This window comes from Convolutriloba macropyga, chromosome 1 (genome assembly GCF_964194025.1).
Source record: "Convolutriloba macropyga chromosome 1, txConMacr16.3, whole genome shotgun sequence".
In the NCBI taxonomy this organism is placed as follows: domain Eukaryota; kingdom Metazoa; phylum Xenacoelomorpha; order Acoela; family Convolutidae; genus Convolutriloba; species Convolutriloba macropyga.
The window spans coordinates 75,839,470-75,864,918 of NC_134468.1; the positions used below are offsets into that span (position 1 = coordinate 75,839,470).

General features: G+C 37.6%; 1 protein-coding gene across 1 annotated transcript; it reads left to right on the top strand.

Annotated features, from left to right (window-relative positions):
* Positions 1–15,931: 15,931 nt before the first annotated feature.
* On the top strand, positions 15,932–23,579 carry LOC142351620 (2-(3-amino-3-carboxypropyl)histidine synthase subunit 2-like). Its single transcript, XM_075403761.1, has 4 exons — positions 15,932–16,312; positions 19,564–19,822; positions 20,841–21,382; positions 23,159–23,579. Exons 1-4 carry the CDS (start codon positions 16,163–16,165, stop codon positions 23,561–23,563), a joined length of 1,356 nt encoding a protein of 451 aa, XP_075259876.1. The 5' UTR covers positions 15,932–16,162; the 3' UTR covers positions 23,564–23,579.
* The last annotated feature ends 1,870 nt before the right edge of the window (positions 23,580–25,449 follow it).

Sequence of the window (25,449 nt, forward strand, 5' to 3'; positions counted from 1 at the left end):
AGCTGCCCGGAAGTATTTCACACCTTCGGTTGACTCAAGAGGTGAACTAATTGACAGGTCATCTGAAGTAGAAGTGAAACAGCCTAAACCACAATAGAACTAGGCACTCAATAATAGTGAGATTCGACTAAAGGTTATCTCACGATTAAGCTCGAGCTTAGAGTGACCTATAATGGGAAAGGACCTACTTTATGTTAGAAAAATAATGTGATTGACTGTTTACCGTATGTCTATGCGAGTGGCAAGAACTCAAATACTTGGTCAACTATTTAAGTTTCTCCGTTCAGCTTTAAAGGGTCAGTTAATGATCATATGCTCTATAAATCGATGGTAAATCTAATACTGCTCACTAAGGTGCTAATTCTAAATGCGCTATTTCAGCTAAAAATGTCGCCGTGTAAGTTGTTAGTTCACTTTGTTCTCTGTAACAACCGCAAGAGGCATATGCCCTTGTGCAGTTTTGTGACTCTCTTCAGTAATGAAAACACTTTTTACTCTTTATTTTCTCTCAGACAAATAGTGTTTTTATGCAGTGCTTTAGTCTGACTGATTTGATTTTTTTTGTGCGCTTTTTGACGAATATTTTTCTCGTAATTACTCTTTCAACAGCTGAACTCTCGATGCAAATAAAAACTGCAATGGAATAGGTGTTGTACTTAGTGTGAATAATTAGTTAAAAGATTAACTAAAACTCCTCCTTAGCATATTTAGATAGGCTGGAGTATGAAGCTTGCATTACTCGTTGTTTGTTAATGATTCGTCCGGCAGTAGTCTATGTAAGAGAATGTAGATAAGGTTCAATTACATTGTTCTAGACAGTTTAGTTTGGTAAGTTTTTATATCAGTTTTAAGTTGCGGGAACAACCAACTCGTTTTGGTTGCGATAAGGACAAAAGTCAATGTTTTTTCAAGTTTTACTTCTGACTTGATTGTTGCACGACATGCTCCAGGGGAAAGAGGAGGCCAACTAACACATCACAGACGTTTGACCAGATCGTCGAAGAGGGTGTAACCCAAGTTGCCTAGAAAACCGTTTCGAAAAAAGGTCAAGAAAAAATAGGCTAATCAGCCAAAACACGTGCGAGGGCGGAGACCGGACGAACGTACGTGCCGTAAGCCGTTTTCACCTTCACCACACGGTGTTGTCCATCTCGTCCAGGATAGACTTCAAGAACACGTCCAAGGGGCCAAATTCCACGTGGAGTCATATCTTTCAGAATCCAAACGATGTCGTTGACTCTGAGTGGTGTTTGGTCACTATCGCTCCATTTGGACCTCTTTAACAGTGTCGGAAGATACTCCTTGACGAGTCGTTTCCAGAAATGGTTGACCATTTGCTGCACATTCTTCCAAGACTTGAAACTGGCGGGTTCTTGGCTGTCGAACTTTCCTGGTGGGAGAGAGTTGAACGGTCTGTTGATCAGAAAATGGTTTGGCGTGAGAGGCATTTCATTTTCTGGAAGGTCAGCGACAATCGTTAGTGGTCTGGAGTTCAATATAGCTTCGGTCTCGACCAAAATTGTCCTGAACACATCAAGCGACAGCCTTCTGGAGCCTAGAATGATCAATAGAGTGCGTTTCGCGGTCTGGATCAAGCGCTCCCAAATACCGCCAAAATGAGGTCCATAGGGAGGATTGAACTTCCAGGTTGTGTTCGTTGCTGCCATTGCTTTGTAGATTTTGTCGTTGTCGAGACGTTTCACAGATCTTTTTAGTTCCTCAGATGCACCAATAAATGTCTTGCCATTGTCGCTGAGCATTGTTGTTGGCTGGCATCTGCGGCTTACAAAACGTCGATAGGCGTTTAAAAAAGTGTCAGTGTTGAGATCGGGACAAGCTTCTAGATGGACACACCTAGTAACCAGGCAAGTGAAGATGAGGCCGTAGTGTTTTTCAATCTGTCCTTTGGCATCCTCTATATAAAAGGGTCCAAAAAAGTCGACTCCGCTGTTCGCGAAAGGATACTGGGTAGAGTCTGTCGGGAAACGGCAGGCAGGGAGGGGAGCCATGACGGGTTGAATGTTTTGAGCGGCAAATCGTCTGCAGAGAAAACATCTGTACTTTATACTCAAAAGTGTTTTTCTGAGTCCAATGATGTGGTATCTTTGCTGCACAAAAGCTTTCACTGGCTCTGTTCCTTGGTGAACGCAAATGTTATGTGCATGCTCTATATAGAGTCTCGCTATCTTGTCCTTTGCGTGCAGTATAATCGGAAATTTCTCAACTTCGAGGTTATCTGGCGCAAATTGCAGTCTTCCGCATGACCGAAGGATTCCATTGTTGTCCAACATTGGGTTGAGCGAACGGATTTTGCACTTTGAATCTATCCTGGAACCACGTTTCAGGGCTTGGATTGTTGAGAAGAAGAAATTTTGCTGCGAAATTTTGATCAGCTGATTTCTTGCAAGAATGACGTCTTCTGTTATATACTGTTGATCTTTAGGCCTTTGCTTTTTGATCCGAAAGAGCAAATTGAAGACTGTTGCTAAAGTCAGGAGCAACTTGTTCCAAGTTGAGAACCGTGTCGGGTCGATTATTTGCTCCGACAAATTGCGTGAAATTTCATGCGTTGCTAACACATGCTTTGAAGAGTTTTCAGCAGCGCTGAGCTGTCTTGTGGAAAGAAATGCTGGCGCTGTTAGCCACTTGGCTGTAATTTCGTCTGGGTTGAGACCACGGGTCCCGTGGTCAGCTGGATTTTCTTTGGTGGCAACGTGTTTCCATTGGTAAGCATCAGTTGATGCAAGGATTTCTTTGAGGCGATTCGCAACAAAAACAGGTTGCTTCTTGGTTGTCGATAACCAGTCAAGTACTACTTGACTATCTGTCCAGAGTGTAGAGCGAGTAATGTGAAATGATGACTCTTTCATGATGGTTGAAAGAAGGCGCACTCCGATGACTGCGGCTTCCAACTCTAATTTGGGTATGCTGATTTGTTTAATTGGGGCAACTTTGCATTTGCCTATTAGGTAACAAGTTTCAACATCAGTGGCTGAGTTAGGAACTGTTTTCAAGCATGCAACGGCTGCAACTGCTACAGCTGAGGCGTCGACAAATATATGGATTTCATTTTCACTTTCTGGTGAATGGCAACTCTTATTCAGAGTTCTGTTCAATGTCACTTCTGGGGAAGAAAAGTATAAATCCAAATTCTTTTGAAGTGGTTTAACTACTTGAGGGGCAATTTGATCGTCCCATTTTTTCCCAAGTTTCCACAGTTCTTGAAGAACTATTTTGAAACGGATCGTTGATGGCGACATTATTCCTATTGGGTCAAAGATCGAGGAGACAAGACTAAAGATCTTACGTTGAGTGTATGCTGAGGCATCTTTTGGGAAATCAGTGAGAGGTTTCATAAAAAAGCAGTCTTTCTCAAGATTCCATTTAACACCAAGAACTCTAACAATATCTGTCTTGTTCTCTTTGTCTTCTGGAGGGATTTGGTTTAGAATTAGAGAGCTGTTTGAAACAAATTTTGTGAGTCGAAACCCACCTGTTTGCAGACAATTTTTTGTTTGAAAAACTGCCTTACAAGCGTCTTGTTCTGTTGCATGTGATTGGATGTAGTCATCCATGTAAAAGTGCTTTCTGACGGCTTTGAGGGCTTCTGGGAATTGTTGACTGTTTTCTTTGGCACAATGGTTAAGAACGTATATTGCGCACGAAGGTGAGCAATTTGCTCCAAAGATGAGTCTGGTAAATTGGTACTGTTGTATCTGATTGTCTGCTAACCAAAGAAATCGAAGAGCAGATTGATCAATCTGATGGATGGCGATTTGCATAAACATGCCTTCGATGTCCGCAAGAACTGCAACTGCAAATCTCATCAGGACACCTAAAAGGTTATTAAGGAGATCTGGTCCTGTAAGAAGGTTTGAATTAAGCGATTGGCCGCGGAATTTTGAAGCGGCATTTGCAACTCGGCGGACTTTTCCGGGCTTATTGATATTTTCCACAGGATGGTGTGGCAGGTACCAAATTCTGTCTGGTTGAGGATCTTGCATTTCCACCGGTTTGACATAGTTTTTCTCGAGGTCTGTCAAGAGAGTCTCATTGTATTTGTCCTGCAACAAAGGTTTACGTTGAAGGCGTGTATTGAGGCTTTTGACTTGGTTCAGTGCAGAATAGAAGTTGTTTTCCAAATTTATTTCTGATTTCCAAGGCAGTTTGATTTCATATCTCTCACCATTGTGATTGATGGAGTTCTTCAAAATATCAAGAAACTGTTCTTCTTGCTTTGTGTAAACTTGTTCACGGTCCTTCTGAATGCCATCAGCTTCAATACTCCAGAACTGTTGAACAAGTTCGTCAAGTCCGGGTTCATCTGATCTGTTTCTTGACACATGGAAAATAAATTTCTTCTGCTGAGTTGCGGGCTGTTGAGTGGTGGCTGAGATACAATTCTCATATTCACCAGCGAGGGTCCAACCAAGTTTAGTTTTCACACCAAACGGTTGATTTTGATTGCCAGGTATAACATGTGTAGGGTAGGTGAATGCGAATGCGTTAACACCGAGGAGGGCGCCGATTTTGCCATCGGCAATATTTGGGAAATGTATGTGGCGCAAACTGTTGAAGGCATCACAAATTTGATTAAGTTCAAAAGTTTTTGCAGCTGCGACGTTCAGAGACGGGGTGCTGAACGTTCGAGAGAGTTCAAACGATATTTCAGTTGACTTATATGGAGTTATTGTGACTGGCTCAACAATTTTTGAGAGGGACATGCTGTTCTGTATTGAGAAATTGTAGTGGTACTGACTGTTGTGTTTCACGGGGAAGCTCAAGAAATTCAGCTATGGCGTCCAATACAAAACTGAATTGGCTACCGGGGTCTATGAGGGCGTAGGTATCGAAGGCTTTATTCCCCTTGAGGAATGAAACTGGAATAAGCTGCAATTGCTCATACCAATTCTTCGGTGTTTCTGAGCATTGGTTAATGCTGAACGATTGGTTAATTGCATTGCCGTTTAAATTACGTCGTTGCACGTTTTGCTGGCTTTGGTTGTTGAAAGTTTGGCCATAACGGCTGTTGGGGGCTTTGTTTGTTTGACTTTTCTGTTGAGAAGATGTATTTGGAGTTTGACTTGAAGCTTTGCTACTAGACGAAGCTGTTGGATTGTTACCAGAAAAAACTTCAGTAGAAAAAGCTGCTGTAGGGCGTTTGATTTGCTTGGCGGGATCATGAAGGGTTGTGTGGTGGAATCCACTGCAAACCTGACATCGTTTTTGCGATGGGCACGATTGTTTGTGGTGTTTGTTGCTCAAGCAGTTTGTACACAAATTATTTTGGCTGACAAGGTTGTATCGATCACTTGGTGAGCACAATTGATACTCAGGGCATGTGGCAATGCTGTGTTCTTGTTTGCACTTCTCACAAGATCGTTTTGTGTTAAAGGTTTTGTTCGGAACGTTTTGTGAAATTGACGGTTGCTTTTGCTGAGGCCCAAAGTTCCATTGTTTTCTACTGTTTTCCGCTGATGCGTTGTTGACTGACACTGAGAGATTGCCATTGTATTGCTTGGTTTGCGGGTTGTTCGAGTTGACAAACATTGAGGCTTGAGAACTGATGGTTCTTTGATTGCTTTCTCGACTCACTTTGTCGTAGATTTGAGCTTGGAGCCCCAACCACTGTTGAAAATCCACAAGAGTTGGGTCTGAGTTGAGCTCGGTGAGACAATGTTCTGTCCATTTCAGAACCAAATGATGTGGCGTTTTCTCTTTGGCTTTCTTAATGAGTGTTGTAGACTGGAGGTCTGCTGTAAAGCCAATGTATTGGAAGGCTTGCACAAGTCTTTTCAAAAATGAGGAAAAGGCAATGAAGCTTTGCTTGTTTTGGAAGTTCATTTGCCAGTTTTCAAGCTGGTTAATGAACGCATTAACAACTATAGTACGATCACCGAAATGTCGGATTAGTTCATTCAGTGCTGTCTGATAATAGGATGGATCGCAGGAGTAAGCATGAATCAAGTCTTTTGCTTTCCCACTCACAGAATTCTGTAAGTAAGTTATACGATGAGTGTCTGTAATGGAAGGGTTGTTGTGAATCATCGTGTTGAAATTATTGATCCACTCGTGAAAGTGGATAGGATCACCATTGAAATTCTGAAGTTTCAAAGGTGGCAATTTGATTGAATGCTTGAAATCAACATTTCCTTTTTCCTGTGTTACATTAGGGTTCGAGTATGCTGAGCTTATGTGTTGATTGACAGTGGGCAGTAAACTCTGGTTAATTAAAGGCTGGCTCAACTGATTTTGTCCAGTAGGATTTGAGTGTTGATTAATGCACATTGGGGCATGGATCGTGGAAGTTAATGGAGCTTGACAGTTCGATGGAACTTGAGAGTCAGGAACAAACTGGTTGTTACACAACTGACTGGGTTGTGTCACATTTTGGTTAACTGGGAAAGTGCTGGTAAAACCGTGTTGACTGTTAACAGGTTGTGGAAATTGCAGAGGAGCCGCAATTCCGTTTGATTGTGGAGCTACCTGGTTTGGCAGAAAATTAGGAGCTGCAGGATTTAAGACGGTATTTTGATGCTGTTGTTCCATCAGTTGTACGGTAATTGGAGAAACACTTGCGGAATGTACCCCAGTTATAGGATTAATATATTGATTGGATTGTAGGCAATTGTTTTCTGCCACTATTTTATCAGTTGTACTTGGAAGATGTGAGGTTCTGTTTGCCACTGTGGGTAAGCAGGGGAGTTTTTGCAGATCACAGTTCAACACTTGACTATCGAGGTATCCATTTGTTCCTATTTTAACCTCAGAAGGTCCAACATTCTGTTGTAGATTGGGAAAATTATGATATTGAGGATTTCTGTTGGCATATGAATCCTGATTGTTTCTTCGCTTTGGCAACTTTAAATTAAGGGTTTTCTCCAATGCCGAGTTTTGGGCAAAAAGACCATCTGCTTGTAATTGAATAGTTGGATCTGCCAAAATGAAGGGGTTTGAAAGTGAGTGATTACCTGAAAGGTTCAAATTTTGGATTGGAGGCAAAAGGTTCTGCGACGTGTCAAAGTTGTCACTCAAGTTGATTTGAGCTGTTTCAATATCGCAGACATCTCTATTTACCAGGTTGGAGGCAATTTCAAGTTTCCCTGATCTTGTTGGAGATGTGAATTTTTGGCTGATATCTTTGTCAAAGCAGGGAAAAGGATTCGGAACGTTTAATTCGTTTCCAAGTTTAGTTTTGGATTTTAGAAGACTTTCATGAACTTCCTTTTTAGGAGTTCTTTGATGGGCTTCAAGCACATGTTGAATTTGAAGTCCTGGTTCATTAGATGTTTGCAGAAACAGTGATGGTTGTCTTGGCCGTGGTGGTAATGGAGGCGGCTGATTGAAGATGTTACTGCTGGTCTGCTTTCCTTCTATGTCGCGCTGATGCTGGATTCGTTCCTTGTCGTCACTGGGCGCAGGTGTTGATTGCCGAGACAGGTTTCTTCTGCTGGAGATCATGCTGACATCATCTCTAATGCGACTAGAAGACTGACTGAGCTGGCCATCGTCGTCCAACAGATCAACTTGCAGTTCCAGTTCATTGAGGCGAGTTATTAGTGTCGTTTGCCTATTCAATATTGATGATGCAGTGCTCTGATGTGGCTGCTGTCTCATCACTTCCTCTGAGAGTTTCTTGAGCTCTGTTTCCTGGCCTTTGATTTTGTTGATCATCAAAGACAATGACCGGAAACTCTTTTTCTGCTCCACAGTTTTCTCAAGGAGATCGAGCAGTTTCTTCATTGACATTTCTGTCGCTTTGAACATATTGATGGCAAACTGACATTCAGCGCTGTTCTGCTTTGACATATTGGTGGCTGCTGCTTTGTTGTAGCTGATTGTTGATGATGTAGGTGAAGAAGCTCGTTACTGAAGGTGAAAAACGGCTTAGAACCGGAGCGACGCAAATTTTTGATGTAAAAAAAAAGTTGTCTAAGGTTTGAATCCTAATGATCCTAGTTTTTTCTTGTTCAAAAGACCGGCGACGCAAATTTTCTCAAAAAGTGATGTCCTAGAATGTGTTTTGTGTGCTAAATCTTGCCTTTTGCGCTAAAAAAAAAACTTAAAAGCTTTTCCGAACGTTCGCGCGCTTTAATCGACTTTCGTTCAACAGACTTAAATAATTGCTTGTTTTTTGTTGAATTAACACAAGTTTTGGTTAAATAGCTGGCTTTAACTGTTTTAACTAGTGTGTCTGGCTACTGTAGTTGACAGGAAACTTGTGCTTTGCTACAATTATGCAGTTGAACCAATATTAGACCAGAACTCAAATAATTGTTACATTAAACTCCTTTTTCTTGAAAACTTCAAAACACTCGTCTGTTTCCCTCAAATAGGAATAGATTACCAACCAGAAAGCTTATGAAACTACCCAAGAAAATTTGTCTTAACTCCCTAACCCTAACCAAACACTATGATTAATAAATACCTCTCACAGTTTTTGCGAATTTATAACTTTGAAACCTGTTCTTTTTCTAGGAGTTTATTGTTGTTGTGACGGCTAAAGATAAGAAATTAGTAAAAATGCGATGCGTTTAGGCAACAAGGGCTACAGGAGGGCTACTGAATGCTAGAAATTTGCAGAGACGAATCATATTGTGGAAATCTTTAGAACTCTTTGGTGTATTGTCTTTTTTCGGGTTTTGCAAAAGCTTTTTCGTTATCTTTAAAACTGTGTGACTTTGTCTGCTGTTTTTCACTCTGTTTTCGTTATTTATAGATTGCATTGACTCTAATAAACTCTCAAAACTTTCTCCCACAGATAACGTCTGAGATCTGCTTTTCAAAAATATTGAAAGTAGAAAAAAAAAGAGACATCAAATTTTCTGGTGACTACTGGAACCAATTTTCTTCGAAAACTCCTCTTCTGCTGATGGTAACGTCTGAAACCAATAGGGATAAAGGGACTTCGCAGACGGCAACGTCTGAGACCGAGGATTTCTGCAAAAAATCAAGTTTTGGAAGTTTTTTCCAAAAAAAATTAAAAAGCTAGTTATTTTCGTCAAATGAAAGTTTTGATATTTGCTGTGGCGCCTAATGACTTTCTATTTACTTCCATATACAGGTGAAACCATCAAACCGAATGACAATGACTTGTTGTAGGGGTTTGTTTAGTGGTTTATTCGGCAATTCAAATGAATATGTAGTCAGAAAATTAGCTTGTGTTTTTTGAATTTTCTGATTTCAAAAAATTTTTTCTGACATTTCTCATTTATATGATACTGATTGGATAAATCGATGAAAATGGCTTTCTGTTTGATTACAAACTAATTCAGGAGAGTAGTTTAAGGGTTTATTCCGCAATTGAAACGGATATGTAGTCAGAAAGCTAAATTGTGCTTTTTGATTTTTCTGAATTCAAAAAATTTTTTCTGACATTTCCACTTTATATAATGCTGATATGATATATCAATAAAAGTGGCTTTTTGTTTGATCGAAAGCCAATTCCGAAGGGTGGTTTAATAGTTTTTTCCGCAATTCAAATGGATATGTAGTCAGAAAACTAAATTGTGTTTTTTGAATTTTCTGAATTCAAAAAATTTTTTCTGACATTTCTCATTTGTATAATACTGATTGGATATATCGATGCAAATAGCTTTCTGCTTGATTACAAACCAATTCAAAAGAGTGGTTTAATAGTTTTTTCCGCAATTCAAACGGATATGTAGTCAGAAAACTAACTTATGTTTTTCGATTTTTCTGATTTAAGGAACATTTCTCTAAATTTTGTGCGTTTTTTTCGCATAATTTTCTTTCAAAGTTAGAAAATTGCCTTTACTCGCTTTGAAAATAATATTACTAGTCAAGGTTTATCAATCGAGGTGTTATAGTAACAAAAAGTTTTTTTTTTGGGACAAAAATCAATTTTTTGAAGGCTTTTTGTCGAAAAAAAAGTAGAGATTTTGGATGGCTCTAACCGGGGAACAGGACATCAGAGGTAACGTCTGAGACCTCGGGCGGACTTCTGCTGGTGACGTCTGAAACCAGTAAAAAAAACAGATCCTCTCGTCGGGGTGACGTCTGAAACCCAATTTCCAAAAAAAAATCGTCTGCTGTGTAACGTCTGTAACCCAATCTTGGCTTCGTCGCTGAAAAAATTGCTTGTCTTTTCTTTTCTGTGACTTTTCTGTGTCTTTTCGGTGTCTTTTCTGTGTCTTTTCGGTGTCTTTACTGTGTCTCTTCTGTGTCTTTACTGTGTCTCTTTTGTGTCCTAAGAGACTTTTGCCAGTAACAGGGGAGACTTTTGTCCTCAAAATTGTTTTGGGGAAAGAAGGTTTTGTTCTTTGAACGAGGGGTAAACCATAAAATGTAAGAGAATGTAGATAAGGTTCAATTACATTGTTCTAGACAGTTTAGTTTGGTAAGTTTTTATATCAGTTTTAAGTTGCGGGAACAACCAACTCGTTTTGGTTGCGATAAGGACAAAAGTCAATGTTTTTTCAAGTTTTACTTCTGACTTGATTGTTGCACGACAGTCTAGTATTTCAAATTCGTGTCCTGGATCTTACATTGATTTTGAAATATATAACTTGGTGGATGGTTATTATTTTTAATTATTTTTCAAGGTAGCGAAGATAATCGTAAGCATTTTTGTCCTAATGTTTTGGAGATTTGACTCGTAGCCGAAATATATTTTCGAAATTGTGAAATCTTGAAGTGTGCGCAAAAAATATTAGTGGATTTTTGTGCTGTTTTGCGCGGTTTCGATCTATCGATTTATCTTAATAATTTTATGCTTGAATTTTGTGGGGCACTGGTTGCTTCAGTTGATAATTTTGCCGGTATTTGATTTGGATTGAGCTCAATTGGCTTTTTTTGCCTGAAATCTGCTTGAAAGAGGTTTTTTTATATATACTTTTACAAATAAAGATTCATCAACGAAGTTTCAATAGTTAGTTCTAGAACTTGGCAGAATTCATTTAGAGAAGAACAGAAGGTTGTTCCACTTCTTTCTAGATTTAAGGCATAGTGACTTAGTTTTTCAAAAAAGCTCTGAATAATTTATTAGGTGTCAATCAGTGTTGAAGTCGACGAGATTCCATTATTCCTGCCGATTGCACCAATACTGGGTTTTCTTAGGCATTATTAATTGCTCTTGAACGAAGTTCGTAGCAATTGTTGTAAACGTGTTGGTCTTTTTTATGCAAATTTTTCGCTTGACAGTTTTGCGCTTTTCCACCCGCTTGTCGTTCGAGAGCAATTCTTCCGACATTAGTCGGTTTTTTTGAGCAATTTAAATTTCTGCATGTCATTCAATTTTGATGACATCTTTAAATATGGGTGTTAATTTTTGATCTGTTCAAATTCAGTTTAAACAATTTTTGCATGACGGTAACGTTAAATTTCAATTTGTACCTTGTCGCTCTTAAGTACCATATGTGGAATTTGTTTAGTTCCTTTTATTGTACCAATTTCGACTTAGATGTAATGTGTCGTTGTCTCGATTTGACTCTTTTCAGATGAGCTTTTTGCATTAGCTGCTGAATTTTAAAGCTCCACTTCATTTTTTTTATTTGTTTTTATTCTTCTTGAAAATGTTTATGCATATTAAGTTTTCGCGAGGTTGGCATCGAAATATTGTTGTTAACTTTATAGAAAACTGTATGGGCGCCAATTATCTGCTTTTTAAGGTATTTTGGTATTAAAATTTGGTATTAAGAAATTTGCTATTAAAAAATTGACAGCGGAAGTCATCACAGTAACTACTAGTTGTCCATTTATGTGCTTTCTTTCAGCAACGTAATTACAGGGAAATGAGATATCGTGACAGTTGCCTGTAATTTCGGAGGTGTAACCAAGAAATGAGCTATACATTCAAGCTATCTATGGTTTGTCGTTTAATTTCTTCTAATTCGTATTTTTTGCAATTTAAAAATGTTTCTTACATTGATTTTGAAATTTAGGGTATGTTTGACGATTGTGTGGAACAGTGTTTTTATAGCTGCGAAGCTGAGCGGAGCTATATTGCGGTGCCCTTGGTTTTTTTACAATTCGAAGAATTTGAATTGTATTGGGGTGCTGTCTTTTTACGACTCGAAGAGGAGTATTGGAGAAGTCCTTTTTTTTTAAATCAATTTTATTGGAGTGATTTTTGAAGCGGGAAATAAAAGGCATGAAAAAATTTAGAGTGATTTTGGTAGTGAACAAAAGTGAAGAGCGGAGCGAAAAGAGAGTGGTTTTTGTTCATACCGCTGTTTTTGAGAGAGCGAAAAATTGATGTGTGAAAAAATTTTCTCTAAGCAAGCGAAGTTTTTTGTTCACGTGTGGCTTTTAAAAGCTGTTTTTTTTTGCTATTTTGATGGTTATGAGGTTTGATTATGATATTGTATTAGTTTTAGGCTTGTTCTGATAGGAATTGAAAGTTTTAAGTAGTTAGTTTCAGTTTAATGGTAATTTGGAGATTTTTGATCAGTTTTGCTGACTTTCAGACGAAATTTAATGATTTTTTGCCTATTTTTTTGCTTTAATGCTTTAAGTGGGATTTGATTAGAAGCTTGTTACCTAAGAAATATTCAGATACCAATTGACCAAAGTTTTCTTGGTATAACTCATTTTTCTTAGGAAAATTGACAGAAGAATTTAGAAATTTTAAACAATTGTTCTTATTTTTTTTGAAGTTTTTCTTTTTTTAATCTTTCTCAGCCTATTAATCTTTCTCAGCCTATTATTACTTGCCCATTGTTTTGCGACCTTTTTTTTGCTCTAATTGTAAAGGAACTTTATTCGGCTTTGTTTCCTTGTACTTTAAAAAACTCAAGTTAAAAAAAACTTTAGTTTTTTTGTTCAATTTGTGTTTGAAAGTCGCTAGTGTTTTTGGTTCACATGCGGCAATTTCACTTTGTTTTTTAAGGTTTTTTATTTTTTGGATTGGGTTTTTTTTCTAAATGGTGCTCCCAATACATTCATAGTCCGTTCCTGGTCTAGTTTTCAGTTTAGTCAATGAAAAATCTTTGAATTGTTCGTCAGGACTTGTCCTGCTATGTTTTTTGTTTCGTCGTCTGATGCTCTTTTTCGTTTTACTTTTGTTCACACAGCAAAGCTGAAAAAGTCAAATTTTTGAATGACTTCTTCCTCTCACTAAAGGCGTTTGCGCGCGTGACGTCATTTTTCACTCTTTTTATCAAAAGTATTTTGCGTGATTATTTTTTGATCACAAGTGATGTACCTCACTCAATAAAGTGACTTTTGCACTTAAGTTTAATTTGAATTTGTTTAAGGTCAAAGGAACTCATATCTGCCGTAAAGGTCCCTAATAAGAGGCTTCTGCGGGATGAATTTTAACAAGCTTGATTAATGATTAATTTATCGCTGAATGTTTTTTACCTAGCTTTTTGATATTTTTTCATTTCTTCCAATCTCTATTATATGGCACGCAGGTCTATTCTTTCGCAGCTATTCCGGAAATCTGCGGGTATGTTCTAAGATTCATTACTTTTTCAGATTTCAACTAATTTATTCCCCGTCGGACGAAATAAAAGTTATTGTGTGATCATAAGTAATGAGGCATAGGGAATTGTTTTTAAAACTCTTACAAGTTAGATTGGCATTACGAGTTTGAATCCCAAATTTTAATATCAAATTTTAATATCACCTTGTTTCTCTGAAAAGCGTTTCGAGTTTTTTAGTTTTCTCTTACTATCTTGTGTAATTTATCCGTTTGAGTCGAATTTCTATTTCACTTAAGTATTTAATTGCTCTCGAACGAAGTTTAAAGCAATGAATGTAAACGTGCGTCTTTTTAGTGCAAAAGTTTTGCTTCACCGTTTTCTGATAGAAGATTCTTGCAATTACACTTCTGGAGTGACTCACGCTTGACGTTTTTATTTTTTGAGTGTTTTGATTTGCGCTCATTCAAAAATTAAATGTGTTGCTAAAATAACACCGATTGTGAAAACATAACGTGCATAGCGTGTGTAGCGAAGTGGTTTATGTCTAAAACTCTTAGCAAAAATGTTGCTGGTGCGAAATCCTCCCTAGTCAGAGTTCTTGCACCATTGAAGTTTCTCTAGCCTATGCCCCCTTCTAAATTGTCTGCCTCACAAATCCGACGTTAGATGTTTTTTTAATTGCTCTCAAATGAAGTTTGTTGTAATTATATTAGTCCTGTGGATCTTTTGTTTTGCAATTTTTCGCTTGACCAATTTTTCGTCTGACGCATTTGACTTTTCGTCCTCAAAAACGGGATGCCACCCCATCAGCCCCCGATGCACCCCCCCCCCCCACTCGCTGAGCTCAATTACCCCCCTTCAATCAAGTTAAAGCTAGCCTCACTAAACTGTGCCTAGCTACTGACATAGTCGGTTATGTTTTGTTTATTAATAGCCGCACAGCGATAGCTGGGGCTATTTTTGGCCTTCTCTTGGTGTTTTACAATTCAAAGAATTTGAATTGTATGGGGTGCTGTCTTTTAAGATCTAAGCACACATTTTCATGATTTTTGAAGTCAAATTGTTTTCAAGTTTCTATTTTCAAGTTTCTATTTAGCGTGATAATAGTGGAAGCTCTCAATATTCGTGTACCGGTGTTGAACAATAAGAATTTTCTGTTCTTCAGATAATAACGCAAACTTTTCAACATTGAAAATTTATCACTGCAATGCTTGAAGATAGGAAATTGCCCAATGTTAGAGAGTTTATAATAGGAAAAGTTAGAAAATGGCATGATGTCGGTTTTCTAGCCTCACAGCCACATAAGACTGCGGTTGTGTACTTTGTTCTCAAGTTTCAGTATAGTTGGGGCGCCTCATTTATAGCCGGTTGGGTTGTTTGCGGTACATGTTCTTAGGCATACTTAATGTCATGTAGAGTGTTTTGTGGGATACTGAAAGAGAATCGATGGCATAAATTGATTAGCGACTGTTGTTCACAGCGGACTGCCAAGTGTAGCCGCTTTTTCTAGCCCAATAGATTAGATAAAGAGCAGCTACCAGTACCGAACAAGGAGCAGAAGCAAGGGATCTGACATAGCAGGAGCAGAGAGTACTCGAGAAGCGTCTGCCCTCTTCTGGGAGAGAGAGCGAGAGGAGACGCCAGGCGCCCCCAGTCTGTGTAAGTGGGGTCGGCAGCCGGACTGTGCAGCCCCTTGGCCTCTCACTTATCTGCTGGCCTGATCGTCTGACTGTGACAGGACATTTGGCAATTAATTTTTGCCCACTGCTTTGATCTTCCCCAATTAGCATGTCAATACTTACTCTTGTACTTTACCACTAAACTACTACTAATACTAATACTACTACTACTGACTACTATTATACCTACTTTTACTATTATTGCTTCTGCTGCTGCTGCTGCTAATGTACTAACTTCCTCCGCTACCTGGCCAGCTCATAGACAGGTGCAAATAGTCGATGATTCATTGGGAATAAAATACTGCAGAAATACATTCTCTGAGCTGTACCAACAAGACAATAGTTAATAGTAGACAGTGGCATAAATCAAAGTAGGCAACATATGGAATATATAACTAGAATGAATTAGAAAGAAGGTGGAACCTGGCAGTTTATTAAATATGAGAAATTTCTTTTGAAACAATGCACTTGAATGAATAGTTGTCTGCGATACACAGCTTTCTAGACAACGAATAGCACAGGTGTCTAACTTTTCAAATTAAATGAATTATTTCAATGGTCAAATCAGCACGAATCTATTATAAAGGTTAATCTCTTGGTTAATCATCATACAGATTTGAATGAAGGTTTATATCACTTCAGTATAAACCATTTAATTATAAATTAATTCATAGCTGTGATTTGATTACTAACAGAATAGGTAACGGGAGTTTCGAAGATTTGGAGGGACTATTAAGATTGTACTTTGAGTTTGTTGTGTGTACGTCTTTGTGGGATCAGATATTTCAACTACCGAATAATGTCATGTAGTTACATTTCGCTAAGTAGTCTCTTTCTTACGCGGTTGATTGCCATGTTTTGTCTTAATAATGTCTTGTTCTGTCCTTTCAGATAACTCCATGCACAATTTACAACTTAGCTCTACTATTTTTGAGTGGGCTTTGAAATGACCAAATTACAAGCCAAACAGCCACAACAAAACAACCCAGCCCAATTTGTGATACCTCGAATTCTGCCCGTTTTTGGCACTGGTTCAAACTGAATCCAAACCAACGTGAAATTGCCTCTAGTTGACCTGAAGATTGAAACATAATCATGCTTGAAGTTGAGTTGGTGTGTGAACAGATCTTGGCGCTGGGTGCGAAGGTTGTGGCACTTCAGATCCCAGGGAGTCTGTTGAAGTATGCCAAAGAGAGTGTGGAGGAAATTGAGTCGCGATTGAAAGGTCAAAATGTCACCATTCAGGTCACTTTGTTATTGTAAATTAATTTTAAGCTTTTTCCTGTCCATGCTACGATTTATTGATTGTCGGTTTTGTGGCATTTTAAAGCTTGGTGAGATTCGGCCATGTAGCGTAGTCTTTATATTTGGCATCTGATAGAAAGGATTCAATTCGAATTATAAGCAGAATTACTTTTATTTGAACAGACTATCAACCTCACCCTCCCCAGCTGAGATGTTGAGTGGTTGAGGTCGCTGTATAGCAAGACGACAGCGCACGAATTGAAATAGTATAGCCATCAAATGATTGCTATGGTATAGCTATTTTTTTGCATTGGTAGTTTTGGAGAACCTAATTTTAACCAATCAGAGTCGTCTTACGCTCAATCAGAATTAAGTGATAGGCTAAAAATATCATTCTGTTAGGCGCGCATTAGATGAGAATTCTTGACACCTGGAAGCTTAGTACATTTTCAAATACGAATCAAAATTGTTTTGAAAATTCTTCTTGCAAAGATGATCTTGTCAGTGATATCAAAAGTATTCAGGGTGTTTCTCTTATCTTTGAATCTTTGTAATTTTCCGAAAAAAAATCGAACCCTAATCAGTAAAGCAGCATTTTAGGCTGAAATTCGAGGAAGCGTAATGAATTCACGATTGAGTGAATATAGCACAAAGCTGCGAAGCGATAACTAACAAAGTTTATTACTGTTATGTTTCGTTGCGAGTAAGATAAGACGAAATCACGATTAGGTGAAAGCAATTTTTGGAGAAATTAGTAGAATCTAACAAATATTCAAATTTGGCAAATACCAGTTGAAAAACATAATGGAGGTTGAGGTACTTCCAAATCCACTTAGTGGTATGAAGTCTTCCCTAAAGGAAGTGTCCCTAAAGTTTACCATAAGAAAATATTTTACAAAGACGATACAAAATTGACTACATTTTATCATTTCGGGAACGAAGCTTAAAGCTATTATTAATCGTGGATCTTTTTGTTAAAAATTTTTGTCTGATGGATATGACTTTTCGAGTGACTTTTATCTCGCTCGACTTCTTCATTTTTTGCGTGATCTGAAATGCTCTGTCATTCACAATAAGAGATAGCTGAACTTGCAGTTTACAACTTAAAGTAAAATGAAAATCACTCCAAACTTAGTTTCATTCCTCCCCTTTTAAGTATTTGTCGAGGTGAACTCTATAATGGCACAGAGAAAGTTTTTGCTTCCCCTTGTAACGCAAGTAGTATATAATACGAATTGAGCTTCCGCCAGATGTTCGAGAGCATTTCGCCGATGTTAGTAATTTTTCTTCGAAGTTGAAGCATATAGTTTAATTAAATCCATCTCGCGCAATTAGCTCCGCACAATGGCCTCTAATTTAATTAGATTAAAAAATTTAACACGTTGCAATTTTACAAGCTCAATGTTTCTCGTTTTTGACACTACCATTGGTTGTTTACCACTGAGGACCGTAGAGCAAGTAAAAACGTCTTTTGCATGTACTTTGACAACTTAATTGCAAGCAGAGGCAACTGTTTGGGAAATTTGGCGACCTTCTAGCGTTGATTGAATTTTGAAAAAGGTGTTTAAGCGTTTTTCGTAGTATTGCCTTATTTCCGTGAAAGCTTTTTCAAAACTTTTGCTTTATGGCACAGAATTTCCGTCCACCTAGCCGATCTTTAAACTTATATCCATGTCAAGTCCCTATTTCGTGCCTCATAGTCACGTGATGTTTTCCACTTTAATATCCATATAAAGTGCTATAGAATTTAGTTCATATTCGGATAGTTTCAAGACCATATTTAGTCCGTATATCCATCTAGGCCTGTAACCTCTATTTTGTTTATGTTTATTAAAAACAACCGCAGATTGACAGATTACTGATAAAAATATTGCGTAACCAAGAGCCTCAATTTTTACCTTCTAAGTTCGCTGAAGATGAATTAGTATAATTGGTAAATAAAGTCATGAGAAGTTATGTACTTGGTGAAGTAATTATGTTGATAAAGTAAGTGCTAATACGGAATTTGTATATGTACTCACCTAACATCAACAAACGTACAAAAGCCGGAAATTGCCCCACGTGAAGATTTTTGTGAAGGATCGAAAGAACTCGTGTTACAACTCTGCAGAATCTACGATCACCAAAAAAATACCAGCGAACCAGCCTGACAATCAGTTGATTACTACATCTCGAATTATTAGTTAGACTCGCAAAACTTCTATTTGAATATTCTTTATAAATTTCGATAATACGATTAAAAATTAAACTGGAAAATTTTGTCCAAGTTCTTTAGTTATTATAGACACCGACAGAACTTAAATAAAGCAGTGAAAAGCTATTTAAATACAAAGCAGCCAGTGGATATATCACGCATCTGAACCGCTCAATAAAAGGCTATTACTAGCTAATTGCATTGAAATTATATCCGCTAAAATTGCACTTTGAAACAACAATAATAAGTCCTTGTAAAATGGCAATAATTTTAGTTAATTACTCCGAATACTAACCTCCACGACACCCAGATAATATCCCCAACAGTTAGTGCGAAACAATCCATTATCCTTTTTTTGCGGACCGGAATGCGAGTAACAAATTGCATTGTTTTTAGTTACTCAATCGAGGCACTCATTTGCGTAATGTGGAAATTAGAAAAAGTTAAGCTAAATCGTGCTGAGTTGTTTCTCATGTCATTTGGGAATCTGAAATTTGAAGCGTTCTCGGGTCTTTCCGTTTCTCGTTGTCGATTGTAGTTTGTGTTCAAACTGACTTTCTTGAATTTCAATTTCCCTCATCTTTCATTTTTTTAAATCAGAATTTTGTGATTAAAAAGGAGGGCATGCTTCGGAAGTGTAAATGGATATGGTTAAGACATTTGCTTGGCTTGGCTGTAGCGTTCTTATATTGAAAGCAAATGCTTACCAGGTTGACAAATTCGATCACAGCTCAGGAGCTACTAAGTGGTACTGCCCGTAGGGCTCTAGAAGCATTGCCTATCAACACAAAAGTGTCCCTGTAGGAAAACCAGCATATTTATCGTGAAGCATCTGAAATACAAGCAAACATGCAACTTGTTTTATTATGGTTGTTTGGATCGAAATCTGTAGCAATTCTGCGTTATATTATCTGAAGAACTCATCTCTTTTCTAATGCAACGCACTGGTCGATTCCTATTGTATCCTCTAATGTGCAAGAATTTAAGTCAAGCTAAAATTGAGCCCACCTGATTTGACAAGATAACACATATTGACTTGCGATGTTGATTTTTGCAGGTATTAGCAGACAACAATTACAGTGAGTGTTGCATTGATGAGATCACAGCTGCACACGTGGTTGCGTGTGACTTGATTGTGCACTATGGTCACTGCTGCTACAGCTATCCCTCAAGATACACCACTTTTGTTGTTCCTCCATCCTCTTCCACACCAGTAAATGCTTCCTTATCCGATGGAGGAGTTGGGGGAACTAATGCTGTGTCTGTGCTGAGTGCGAAGCAAGTGAACAAATGCCAAGAGTTTTTGTTATCAAAAGGTACTACTGTTGGCTGGCAAATTTTGTGAATATTGGTAAATAAAGTGGCGGTAATCACTTGTGGAAATAAAAAGACCATTTGAGGTATACAGCCATGAAGAGGGAATAAACGATTCCCTGATCTATAATTTAGATTTTTTTTATTATTTCATTTATTCAGCTCATTCATTTTTTTGGGGACTTCACATTAAAGCCCACTATGAATTTATAGCCAGCCATAATGCGAAACAACCTTTTTTTCAGTTTTCAGTTTATTAGTTGCCTTCGAACGAAGTGTGAAGCAAGTGCTGAAAACGTGTGTGTCTTTTTATGACTCGAGGAGAATTGGTATTACACAGGTTTTTTAAGCTGAAGCAAGTTTGTTCATGACATGAACTTTTTCGAACATTTACCTGTTTTTGAACGTTGGACTTTAACATTATCTTAGTTTGTAATGTTGAGTAATTAGGAACTGCTGGTAGTATTTTAGGTGAAAAAGTTATTTTGATCCCATTTAAGTCCATCCTACCTGTCTGAACTACTCACTAATCACCATCCTATGAAACCTCCTTGGAAAGTGAGGTAAATCCCGGAGAGGTAAATGAACTCGACTCTCATCCACGAGGTCGAAATTTCCAAACCCTTCACGTTAGAAGTTTTTGCACCATAAAGGCTTCTCTAGCCTATGCCCCCTTCTAAATTTTCTCCTCGCCAGTCGTTCGAGAGTAAATCGTCCAATGCTGGTCGGCTTATGTTTAGTTTTCAGTTTATTATTTTTTTCTTTTTATTCGCATTGTAGTGTGTATTTATGAAAATACAACGATATCCTTGTGAAACCACCAGTTTATAGTTAAGTTCATAAGTGTAAGTTTTGATAAAAATTTCTTAAAATTGATGAATGAATATAAACGTCCTTTTTTAATTTCATCACTTTTTTGAATCACCTTTTTAAATTCATACACCTTTAGAGGTGATTTAATTTCTTACCCTTTTTTAATTCATACCCTTTCAGGTGAATTCAAACGTAATTTTGTTTTAGTGAAGCCTGGTGAAGACACCCGTATCTTTGTCTCCGATTACTTCCAAGAAAGTATAATGGAGCTTGCAAAACAGCTCCAAAATGATCAAAGCACTCGATGTTTTTCATTTGGACGCACAACCCCGTTAATGAAATCTTGTTGTGGCCGCAATGGTCTATTTGGTCGGCAGTTCGGTGATTCATTTACGGAGTCGTCTGTGAAAAATGTAATTTATATCGGCCAATCGACCGACAGATTGCTGCAGTTATTGTGTCTTAAATTCTTTGTTGCGTCATCAATTTACGCTTTTGACCCTTTGTCGTTTGAAGAGATTGAGTGTATGCCTATTGTAAGAAAACTGTCAACTAAAAGATCTCACTTAATTGAAAGAGCAAAGGAAGCAGACATCATTGGAATTCTGATTGGAACTCTTTCGGTCAGAGGTTACAGAGATGCGATTGACTTTTCCAGGAAGCTGATTAAACTGGCTGGGAAGAAAAGCTACACGTTTGTGGTGGGAAAGATAAACGTAGCGAAACTCGCCAACTTCGCTGAAATTGATGTAAGTGTTGTAGTTTTTTCTAGGCTCAATTGGACTGGGATTCGTGTAGTTTTGGGGTTCATAAGCTATAAAAAAATGAGCCAAATTACTTTTATTAATAGCCGCCGTCAGCCTTTCAAACGGCTATTATTTAGGCGCACTCCTTTTTTTATAATTCAAAGAATTGGAAGTGTATTGGGGTACTTTTTTTAAAAAAGATTTTCATGCATTTTCTAACATGATTTTTGAAGTCAAATTGGAGTATCGATATTGGTCACGCCGAAACAGGAAGTGGAGCGAAAAAGCAAGTGATTTTGCGGCGTAAAATTTTTTGGCTCTAATTTTAAAGTAGAGAGAAAACGGTGTACGGTGTTTGAACAAAAATTTGCTTTATCGCTATTGGTTTTCTATTTCACATGGGGCATGTGAACAAGAAAATGTGTTTTACCAATCCGCTCCTAACGTTCTAGGTCTAGTTGTTATTAGCCGCCCTCATCTTCTCAGTCGGCTATTATAGCGCTCCTATACTTCGTCGAACTTTTTTTCGCTTTACCCATCTTGCCGCTTTTTCGACATTTTGCGTGAAATCTTTTTGACTTCTCTAGGCTAGTTTTACTCTTCTGTCGCTCAATATTTTTTTAAACAGCAGCTCCTCAGCAAAGCAATTCAAAATGAAGAGAGTCAGTATTAAAACAATCAAAGTCAGAAATAGACACGGGATAACCCCATAAAGCCCATTTTTAGATGCCCGGTACTTGAACTTTGTTCTCATAAGTTTTAGTTACTATCTATAATGCTTATTGGCATTGATACTAGACCCTATAGCCTCTCACTGAGAGACAGTAGTATGTTCATTTACGAAATGACCTTAAAATAAATTGCACTTAAAAATGTTTGTATACAAAAATCAATTTTTGTTTATATTTTCTTTTCTTTTTCAATCCCAATAGAGGTATGGGAATCAACGGTGGCTATTTTTCGGCAATCTGCCGGGTATGTTTTTGTTTAGTTGATGACAATTCTTTGAATTGTACGTTAGGACTTTTCCTGCTATGTTTTTTTTTAATTCGCTTTACCTTTTGATCACGTCTTTAGTTTTACTTAAGTCACGATTTTCACGTTTGACTTCTGACGTACTTCACTCACTGTTTCAACTCAATGGATTCTAAATTCTTTCACGCATTGAATTACGCAATGTAGTGAATACAGTCAATGTCAAAAGAGCAAAATCAAGTGAAACGGTATAAACCGATAAAGCCCGGTCATTAAGTAATAAAGCATTAGGGTATCAAAGTTCATAGAGAGCGATTGCTAGCTGATATTAATATTAAGCTTAATACCCTCCAGTTTAGAAGCTGAAATAAGTATAGGTTTAGAATCTAACTAAAACTGCACACTGAATTTGAACAATTTTTAAAACTTAGCAAAAATTTTTGTCAATTTCTATCTCTTCTATCTTTCTATCTTACTGTTTCAATCCCGATGTGCGTCTAGCGTGTCAACGGCGGCTATTGCAATCTGCCGGCTATGTTTTTCAAATTGTTGTTCCTTGCATTGCTGATAAGACTGAAAATTGAGTTGAAAGTAGGTTCGTGCGCTCGCATATCCAGTTTCCTCCTAAAATTAATAATTCAAGGAAGCAACAATGATTTCTGGTCGTTATAATGTCTCGTCGCAGCTCGTAAGGAGTTCAGCGTAAGCGGATCGGTATAACAATTCATCGAATTTTCATGTTCTCGTTTTGTGCTTTGAGGAACATGAAAAGAAGTGGTCCATCTGATCATGTGTTTGTTTTAGGCATTTGTGTTGATAGCCTGTCCTGAAACCAGTCTGAATGATCACAGTGAGTTTTTTAAACCAGTTTTCTCCGTCTGTGAGCTGAACTACGCACTCAACCCAGAAGCCACCTGGGACGGTTCTTTTGACCTTGACTTTTCAAGTGTTGTGAACAAGTACAGCCAACAGGTTGATGAGCTGATAAGAGTTGAATCGGTTGAGAATTTTGGTAAAGGGGACGAAAAATCGACTGCAAATGGAGAAATAGCTGTCAGGAGTAACATGGCGGTAATGCCTCAAACTGCAGCTTCATTTTTGAACTCTAGATCATGGAGGGGACTGGAGATGAAATTGGGTGAGAGTGAAGTGTGTACAATTGAACCCGGTTTGAGTGGCATTCCTATGAAGTATGATAACGAGTTCTAATTTATGATTAATATCATTTCGTTTTTTGAAAAAAAAATTGAGTAGAGGCTGTAGAAAAATTCAAAAGTGGTTCACAAAATTCTCACTGATAATTTTAGGTAGGTTAGGAACGCCACCGAGGTTATGGTAAGACGATCAATTGTACGTAGGCCAATTTCATTGAATGAAAGCAAATGTTAGGTAGTTTTGGAACTCACGCACTTAACTCACTACCAGTTTATGCCCATTTTTTACCCTGTACTGATGGCCTCCCTAAGCTCAACTAGCTACAATCAAAACCAGCCTCTTGCCTATAACACGAAAGCAATTCGTTTAGAAGACACCGAGGATGAATTGTAAATGAAAATTTGACAAAAAATGGAGCGCCATTGTTTGTGAGTGGGCGAGGAAAAATGGCACCAATTTTTATTTCAGGAAGGAAAACAAGAGATTATTTTTTAGATATCAAATTACAACAACGGTGCTGCAACAAAAGCGTTACTGTTACCCACAGAAAATCAGACAATCTTCATTTGGTCAATAAATTACTGCTTTGTGTCTGCGGATAATTTTTAGATAGTCTAATTGTGATATTAAAGAAGCCTTTATTGTTTGGTGCAAAATTTTGGCGTTTGGTGAGGCAATATATTTGTTTTCCTTTATCACAAAGTAATTTTGTGGATAAAATTCGTTTCGTTTTTCCGTATCACAAGTTCCGTATCAAAAAAAAAATAAAAAGATAAAGATTTCAAAACTTTTTTTGCGTAAGCTTTTACCTTAATTTTTTAAATTACATGTTGTTCCTCTGTAGTTTAATAGTTAATTTTGTGTTTTATTAATAGCCGCGCAACGATAGCTGGGGCTATTAATGGCCTTCTCTTGTTACAATTCAAAGAATTTGAATTGTATTGGGGCGCACATTTTGATCTGTTCACACATTTTCATTATTTTTGAAGTCAAATTGGAGTAGTGATTTTGGTCACGCCGAAACAGGAAGTGGAGCGAAAAAGCGAGTGGTTTTGCGGCGTGAAATGTTTTTGCTCTAAGTTTAAAGTAGAGTGAGAAAACGGTGTTTGACCAAAAATTCGCTTTCTTGCTAGTTTTTTGTTCACATGCGGCAATTTCACTTTGATTTTTCCCTTTTTTTCGATTTTTTGGATCGGATTTTTTTTTTCTAAATTGTTTTCCCAATCCATTCATAGTCCGTTTTAGTTCTAGTTTTCTTTTTAGTCAATGAAAATTCTTTGAATTGTACGTCAGGACTTGTCCTGCTACGTTTTTTTTTTATTTCGTCAAGATTATGATACGACAATGTGACGTCACAATCACTTAAAATCTGCTTTTTGTTGATTTGTTCATGCAATTTCAACTGAATTGCGTAAAGTCATTTTTCACTCAGATTGAAGCGGGTTTTTATTGATTTGCGTGATTAAGTTTCTGGTCACGCGTGACTTACCTGACTCAAAAATGACTTCTTGACTCTGAAACTGACTTTTCTTTACTTTATTTCAAGGAGATAAAGTACAGTGAGTGCGTGTTTTTCTAAATGAATGTTATTAGAGGGTAGCTAATAGAAGTAGCAATAACTTAGACAGATTGGTAATCAGAATATAACATCTCAGAATTTAAAAATAAATTTCTCTTTGGTCTGTTACTATCTTTTTGAGACTGCAGATCTACGAAGCTATTGCAGCTATTTTCTTGCAATCTGCCAGCTATTTTTATTTTTTCAAATGATTATGATCCTGAAGCTCAACTTTTAGTTTTGATTCAGTCTTGCGGTTCAGTTTCATGGATACGTGCTAATCATTCCTAATCATAGTAATTCATGTTCTTGAAGCCTTTTTCAAGCATTGACAATCTCGTTCTGGCATTGCATTTTATTAATTTTTGGATATCAAGTTATT

What these genes read in the sequence shown, in the direction of transcription:
- LOC142351620 (XM_075403761.1), top strand. Translation starts at nt 16,163, where the DNA reads ATGCTTGAAGTTGAGTTGGTGTGTGAACAGATCTTGGCGCTGGGTGCG. An exon ending in AGAGTTTTTGTTATCAAAAG is followed by an intron (nt 19,823 to 20,840) that starts GTACTACTGTTG and finishes ATTTTGTTTTAG; the next exon opens with TGAAGCCTGGTGAAGACACC. An exon ending in CCAACTTCGCTGAAATTGAT is followed by an intron (nt 21,383 to 23,158) that starts GTAAGTGTTGTA and finishes TGTTTGTTTTAG; the next exon opens with GCATTTGTGTTGATAGCCTG.